General features: G+C 33.0%; 1 protein-coding gene across 1 annotated transcript; it reads left to right on the forward strand.

Annotated features, from left to right (window-relative positions):
* The first annotated feature begins 6104 nt into the window (after positions 1–6104).
* LOC105767366 (pentatricopeptide repeat-containing protein At2g18940, chloroplastic) lies at positions 6105–8948 on the forward strand. The gene has a single exon (XM_012586874.2). It carries the CDS (start codon positions 6284–6286, stop codon positions 8837–8839), a length of 2556 nt encoding a protein of 851 aa, XP_012442328.1. The 5' UTR covers positions 6105–6283; the 3' UTR covers positions 8840–8948.

Here is an 8948-nt window from a genome sequence, read left to right on the forward strand (position 1 = left end):
ATGTTTCTTTTTCACAACTTGGCTTGGATGAATTATTGAATTTTGGGTTTTGTTTTTTGGAACTCTACAATTAAAGTTCTCCCAAACCAAGCTAACATGTCTTCATGTGACAATGATTAATGCTCGGTATATATACGTACCACCTAATCATTCACCTCTCTCGTGAGAATATACCCTTCATTTCAAGTAACAATCACCGTCGCCCTTATTCTTATATTGTTTTCACATTGTTATTGATTATTTGTCCATTCAATTTTAGTCAATTTAAATGTTTTAATATTCGGAGATTTGCTTTAAATTACGGTGGGAGGGCAGGCATGTTAACCAATACGACTACGTATCATGACATAGTGATAATGACTTAGCTGCCAACGAATTATTTGCACTAATCAACTGAATTTGATTTGTTGGTCCTTTTGTTCACCGATCGTATCTACTGCCATGTGACTGGGATCGATAAGTAGCAGACAAGTTTAATTTTAATTTTCTTTTCTTTTTTTAAATTAAAAGCTAAATTTGGTAATTATTTTTTTATAAACCAATTTGATAATTATTAAACGATAGAGTTAAGAAACTGGGTTAAAAATTAAATTATAAAATTTAAATAATGTTAAAGTATAACTTTTTCTTTGTATATACTTGTTATTTTTTAAAAAAATTAAAAAGATTAAATTGAAAATATTTTTATCATTAAAACTTTCTTCTTTCTGTCTGGATCAAGCCAAAATGTAAAATTGTAAATATATAAATCTTGGTCAGAGTTCGAAAATTAAAATAATAAATGAATTTTTTTATTAAAATTAATATAAATCCCATTTAGTTGTGAAGATGAAATTATTGGGGTCCATGATTTGTCAACTGTGAGGAAGAAAAAAAAAAGGTGGGTCTACAATTCTGCAGCATTTGAGCCTCGACATGAACCTAAAACCCCCAATTAGCTAGGACTAGTCTATTATTAGTTCATATGATGATAATATTATTATTCTATATGCCATATAATTAGTGCTTTAGGGTACTTTCCCAGATCAATTCTTCTGGCAGTGTTTGAGACCCCTTTTACTCACTTTCTAATTGAAAATGCGGTAAAAATTATAAGATGACTCCACTGTTAATGCTATGTGTTATTCGATTTTATGTTTTTATGCTTCCATTCCACGCTGGTAAGTTCATTTTCAACTCTGGCGCATATTTCTATAATCAAACTTGCTATTATATAGTTTTTTTTAGAGTTTAAAAATTATAAGTAAATAAAATTGAGCGAGTAAATTTAAATCGATGCATTATGAGATTGGAAACCCATGCATGATAATCGCACTTGGTGGGGCTGGAATTTAGCTACTTAAGAACATGAACAAATTTAAATTATTAAATTATAAATATATATATATATATATGATAAAACTACATTTTAATTCCTCATAAAATGAAAAAAATTATGTTAAGTCTTTTTCAGAAATGATAAAATTATAAACTAAGGCATAATGAAAATATATTTTGACATCGTAAAAATTTATGATTCAATTCCGACTCATCCTAAATCATTTTCTAGATTGGCCTTTGCTTAGAAACTTGACTTCAATTTTTACCAATAATGTCTCATTGCTAGGCTTTTGTTCTTTATTAACTATTATATATAGAGTGATAAATAGTTTTTTAATCACCACAGAAGGATTGAAAATGTGACAAATGTATTATAGTGAAACATTGATTGTAGTGTGGATTCTAAAAAGTTTGATGTGAAATAAATTTCCTTCCCGTTAAATCACAATATTCTCTGGGGAGGTCAAATATCAAAGGGTAAACGAAGCAACAGATATAATAAACAGCAGTTATGTACTATAATATCTTAATTTCTAGAAATTTATCATTAGCATGCAAGTGGGTTTTAGAATAACATGGATGAGCATGCCTTTTTATCTCAATCGGCAGTAACCCTTCCCCACCCCTAAAATCTTGTTAGTACACCATATATTTTTTGTCTATGTTTTAGTTATATGTCATTTAAACTCCCTCCATTTGTTCCATTATTTATAAGGCTATGGATTAAAAGCAAGAAGTGGTGGGGAATCCTGCTTATATTACAAACATATGTGTGATATATATAAATTTCCAATATGTCAACCGTAGCTTTTAAGGACAAGAACTGCAAATTTAGTTTCAGCCATCCATAAAAATTTGTACCCAAGGTCCCACCTAAACGCGATGACTCAAAAAGAAGGTGAAGTGGTGAACCCTAAACCAATAAAAATAATAATTTAAAAGAAAAAAGAAAGAAAGGATGAAATGAAATGATCTCAAGGTTGGACTTAAAAAAAAAATGAAGAAATTATTGGCAGAGGCACTAAAGAAGGTAGCATCTCCCCTAGATGAAGAAAAAGGTAATATGTATCCATTCTCTTGCTTCCTCATTATGAAGATTCTTGAAAAAATAGGCATGGGTTTTTGTTTTTAGAAGGGAATATTGAAAACCTGCTACAATAATATTCTTGAAACATCATGTGTGTTGTTTAGTTTGGGAATAGGGTGTAAAGTCTAATATTATTGTTGAGGGCAAATTGTTTTGGAGAAAAAAGTTTTTGACGTGTCGTTTGTTGAGTAGTCGATTGTACATTTAAATAGTGAATGTATTATGCTCGGGGTGTTTATATTTGATTTTAACTTTAAATTTTTATCTCCCAACTACGAGACTAGTCAATTGGTAGCATTTTTATCGATAAATGTCATTTAAGGGCATATATTCGAACCCTACCAAGGCCAAATGTTAAAATATTTCTTTGGTGGACTAGACGTTCCCACCAAATTCTGTGAATTCTTTTAGACTCGTATTAAAATTAAAAGACGAACATCCGAGATTAAAACCAAACATAAACATCCCAAACACAATACCTGAATTGGCTACTTCACTGAACCTAACAATTATTATTATTAGCACTGACTTGATTCAGCCATGGCCTTAGATCTCTCCTTGGGTTTGGTTTGGATACTTTGAATCATCCAAAGTTTAAAAAAAAAGAAAAGAAAAGAAAAGAAAATGGAAAGCACACAAGTTCCACTTACTCAAGTGCCCATTCTTGGCATTTTGTTGCTACTATTTTCCCTTGCCTCCAACCAGTAAAGGAGATCGTTGCTACGGCTCCACTAGATTCTATGTATTGCTCTTTCTTGCCCACCTTTAATCTTCTTATTTTTGGATTGGTTTAAATATTTTGAGATTTAATACCAAGGATAAGGGTAAGGCTGCCCACCATACAGACAAAATACAATCATCTATCCAAAAATACAAATCTTCTTCTTTAATTCACCCTTTCGTGGCCTCAAAAATATATACACCATACCTAATATTGCTTACTTCATTCACATTATCATATACACCACATAGACGCATAGAAGATATATATTGTTTTTAATTAATATTGATTATCATTTATAATGGTAATATAGTTTATATTTATTTAAGTTCGATTCGATATATATAAGTTGTAATTTTTTAAAATTTATTTTCATTTGTAAATAATTAATTTAAACTACCCATATTATATATTTTTAAAATATATCAATTTTAATTTCATATTTAGTATTTTAGATGGTTTTTCTTTACAAAAAAATTAAATTTAGATAAGTTAATAAATTTTCTTACATTTGCATAATATTGTATTACTATATATTTAATTTTAAATGTTAAAAATAAAATGAGTAATGGTTAAAGTCTATTTGACACTGATTCAAGTGGTATGATTCTCATCTCTCACTCCTAATATTATATAAAAAATTAAATTAAAATACATTACAAGTGAGCTTAAACTTTAAATGTTGAAACCTAAACTTGACTCATATTTTAAACGGATCTTTTTTTGTCTAAATTTATTTTTCGAAATGATAATTTTATTCAAATCCCTTCATATTCATATCAAATTTTCGAATTTCAACAAATAAAGTGAATCATGATATCCCATGTTGATTTTTATGAACTCATTTCTTCGTCCAACAACAACCACGATCACTACTGTCAGCTAAAAAGAAAAAAAAAATAGACAGCGTGGGAAGAAAATAATCAAAATTATTTACCATTGCAAGAATTTTAATTATGATTTAAAGCGGGCGAAAACAGTGAGAGCATGTCCCTAACAACTCCAGTAGGTGTAAGAATCATGCATTTTGGGAGCTGGTTAAATTGTATACTAAAAATTAATTAATTAAACTAGGGCGTCCTTTGAAGCACGACTCATCCCCCTTTTGAGAGGGACAAGGCCAACGTTAATAAAAGATAATTTGGCTTATTTGCTTCTCATCGTACGGATACCTGTTTCTATATTTAAAAAGAGAAAGAAACTAATTTTGTTCAAATTGTGGAAGATATTGCACGGCAAGACATTAACCGAATCTAACACCTAATTAAACCCCCAAAACAATATTATTATAATGATGTTTCAGGTTTTAATTTTGCTTATCAATTAAGCAACGAAACCTGGATTTTATTAATCAAATCCACGTAGTTACAAATGGAGATGGCGATGACATGATTTTAGGTAGGAAGAAGAGATATGCAGGTTGTGAAAGTGACAACAACGTATGTTGGCCTAATCATACTTTGGTTCTCATTCGGACAATGCTTTATGGTAAAAAAAGAAGAAGATATTCTAAAACATGTCATATCATCAACCTTTTTAGTTTTTATTTTATGATCTTGTCTGAAATTATTCATCAGAGCTGGAAAAGTGCAGGCAAACTAGGAATCTAATTCCATTTCTATTAACACAATAACATCCGAATTTAAAACTTTACACAATTTATTATAATATAAAATGATATAGATTACAGGTTTGAGGTATGAATCTATAGACTTGCAGTCCAATCCTTCAGCAGGTGGAGTTTTAAAAAGTAACCAAATTAAAGTTTACATAAGAGGGCTTGACTTAACGCATGTTTAATTTGTTTCAAAGAAGTACTTTTGAGATAACAATATTCTTAAACAAACTACTTTTTGAGAGAAAAAAGTGTTTCTCCTAAATAAAAAATTAACCCAATAATATATTTTTGGCAACTTTCCTCAAAAGTTTTTTTTTTTTTCCGAAGAACACTTTTGAAAAGACTTGTTAAACAAAGTCTTAGTTATATCCAATTGAAATAACAGAATAAGGTATGCATACTGGGGAACCCTAGACTGGGCCACTTTGGGTTGCTTGGATAGTTTTAGTAATATTTGAATAGCAACTTGGTTAGGTCTAAATAAGTTTGTGTAGGGTTGGGTCAAGCCCAAAATATGGGAAACAATATGTGACAAGGCCCAAACACTGAATTAATAGTATCAAATAGATCAACAAAAGTTCGAAGTTTTTGAACTAAAATTTTAAACCCTAATTTAGAAATCCATGAATTAAACTCACTTGGTTAAATTTGATGGATTGTTTGATTATGAATATTATTCGTTTTCCATTTTATACCGTAATTTATTAAGACTAAGGTCTTACATTTTTAGTTTATTCTAAATATTAATTTATTACTATTTTATAATTATTAACTCTACATAATATCTATTGTGTTTATAATTATTATCGTGCATTCAAAAAAATAAAATAAAATATGCTATTAAAAAATTTAAGAATTTAATTCTTTTGTTCTTCATATTTTAAAATTTAGATTTAATTATTAATACTGTTAAATTTTTTATACAATACCTAAAACTATGCATAACTGCTTATTAGCCTTTAAATAAGAGGATAAACATGCTTCAACTCGTTCAAACTCATATCCTCTTGTACTGGTAACAATGTCGATGTCAACCGAATTAAGGCTCAATCAATAACACTGTTAAATGTTTTATTAAATTTATTGGTGAGACATTTAAAAATAAAAAAAATACTCACTTACTAAAAATATACTGTACTGAAATTGAATTTGATAAAATAATTTAAATCATTAACCTGACTTTTAAACTTTTAAAAATAAAGAGATTAACTTCTAAAATTTAAAAGTAAATTTCAATAATGAAAAACTCTCAAAGACCATCATGGGTGGACTTGATAAAACGCAGCGTATGTGGGAAAGGAAATTGAGTGGCTTGAGCCATCGAGGGACACAAATACAGACGAAGATAAACTGATAACATGTATGAGCCTACAAATCAAACTCAGTGCCCAGTCCAACAAATTCCATCTTCAATGAAGAAAAACCAACCATTCCTTTTACTAATCTTCAATTTCAACCCCTCTCTCTCTCTCATCTCCTCCTTTACCGTAAAACCCTTCAAACACACCCACTCTCTTCTTTGCTTCCTAGCTGATCAATGGAGGGCAGCACTTTCCTTCCCAATAAACCAGTTTATCCTACCCCTACTAAGAGACTACCCCAATCAAACAAGCCTGTCAAGTTCAGCTCTGTAACACTTCCTCATCCTCCTCAACCCCAGTCTCCATCTCATTCGCCCCCTTCACTCCCTTTAGACTCTCTTCTCCAACACCTTCTTCACCTTTCTTCACCACCCAATACCACCCACAACCCCAAAAGTATTAATCCTCATAAACCCTACAATTCCCATTCCCCTTCTCTTCACATTTCATCGGAATCTAGTCTGAAACTTCATCACCAAGTTCATCATCCCAAGAAGTCTGCACCTGTTTCGGTTCTTCAGTTGGATAACAGTAAAGAGGAAGGTCAATCTGGAGATGGGTCGCTTGAATTTTTGACAAGAAAGGGTATGCTTATGCTTAACTCCATAAAGGAACAACCTTTGAATGGGTTACCTGATTTCTTTGATTCTGTCAAGTTTGAGTTGCTTCAAATTGATATGTTTAGTTTATTGAAAGCTTTAGACCTTTCAGGGGATTGGGAAAGAGCTCTCGTGTTGTTTCAATGGGTAGTTTCGGACTTAGGGTCCGATAACGCTAAGCTAGACAATCAGGTTGTTGAATTAATGGTCAAAATTCTGGGGAGAGAGTCGCAGTATGCAATTGCATTGAAACTGTTTGCTTTAATTCACATTGAGGAATACTCACTTGATGTTCGAGCTTATACGACTATTCTTCATGCATATTCACGGTCAGGTAAATACCAGAAGGCAATATCTATGTTTGAGAAAATGAAGGAAATTGGCCTTTCTCCTACTTTAGTCACTTATAATGTCATGCTTGATGTCTATGGTAAGATGGGTCGGTCTTGGAATAAGATTTTAGGACTTTTAGATGAGATGAGAAGCAAAGGACTTGAATTCGATGAGTTTACTTGCAGTACTGTGATATCAGCTTGTGGTAGGGAAGGATTGTTGAATGAAGCCAAAGAGTTCTTTTCTGGATTGAAGTCGCAGGGCTATGTTCCTGGGACGGTCACGTATAATGCTTTATTACAAGTGTTTGGAAAGGCAGGGGTCTACTCGGAGGCTTTAAGCATTTTGAAAGAAATGGAGGATAACAACTGCCCGGCCGATTCGGTGACATACAATGAACTCGTAGCTGCTTATGTGAGGGCGGGGTTTTATGATGAAGGGGCTGCAGTTATTGAAACAATGACTAAGAAAGGTGTAAGGCCAAATGCTATTACGTACACAACTGTCATCAATGCCTACGGTAAAGCTGGAAAGGAAGACAAGGCTTTGAGATTGTTCCATAGGATGAAACAGTCAGGTTGTGTCCCTAATGTTTGTACTTATAACGCTGTGCTTGGGATGTTAGGGAAGAAGTCACGATCTGAGGAGATGATAATGATACTGTGTGACATGAAAGAAAGTGGCTGTTCCCCTAACCGTATTACATGGAACACAATGCTTGCCATGTGTGGTAATAAGGGCATGCACAAGTATATCAATCTAGTCTTTCGGGAAATGAAGAACTGTGGTTTCGAGCCTGATAGAGACACGTTCAACACTTTGATAAGTGCCTATGGTCGGTGTGGGGCAGATATTGATGCTACGAAAATGTACAAGGAGATGATTAGAGTAGGGTTCACACCATGTGTTACAACTTACAATGCTCTTCTCAATGCTCTAGCTAGAAGAGGCGACTGGAAAGCAGCAGAATCTGTCATTCAAGACATGAAGAACAAGGGTTTCAGGCCTAGTGAAACCTCGTATTCTTTGATGCTTCAGTGTTATGCCAAGGGAGGGAATGTGAAAGGGATAGAGACCATCGAGAAAGAAATTAGCGATGGTCATATCTATCCTAGCTGGATGCTGTTAAGAACACTTGTTCTGGCAAACTGCAGATGTAGAGCAGTAAAGGGTATGGAGAGAGCATTTCAGGAATTACAAAAGAACGGATACAAACTTGATTTGGTTTTATTCAATTCGATGCTCTCCATTTTCTCAAAGAACAACATGTATGAGAGGGCTCATGAGATGCTACACTTGATCCGCGAGAGTGGGTTGACACCTGATCTTGTGACCTACAACAGCTTGATGGATATGTATGCCAGAGCAGGAGAGTGTTGGAAAGCTGAAGAAATCCTCAAAGGACTACAAGTGTCAGGTGGAAAACCAGACATTGTGTCTTACAACACGGTGATTAAAGGGTTCTGCAGGAAAGGGTTAATGCAGGAGGCCATAAGGATTCTGTCTGAGATGACAACTAAAGGGATTCGACCATGTATTTTCACTTACAATACGTTTGTGGCAGGCTATGCTGCACAGGGAATGTTCACCGAAATAGATGATGTTATTAGCCATATGATTCAGCACAACTGCAAACCCAATGAGCTGACCTACAAGATTGTGGTAGATGGTTACTGTAAAGCAAGGAGATACAAAGATGCCATAGACTTTGTGTCCAAAATCAAGGAGATTGATGATTCTTTTGATGACCAGTCTATAGAGCGGCTAGCTTTTCGTGTTCGAGAGAATCTGGATTCATAACTTGACCAACTATATTTCCCTTTAGCTATGAAAGGGGAAGACCAAACTATAGTTTCCTGTAATCTTAATAATTATCCTTTTTCTTAAATAAAGTTAAAGACTTATGCAA

This window comes from Gossypium raimondii, chromosome 5 (genome assembly GCF_025698545.1).
Source record: "Gossypium raimondii isolate GPD5lz chromosome 5, ASM2569854v1, whole genome shotgun sequence".
Classification (NCBI taxonomy): Eukaryota; Viridiplantae; Streptophyta; class Magnoliopsida; order Malvales; family Malvaceae; genus Gossypium; species Gossypium raimondii.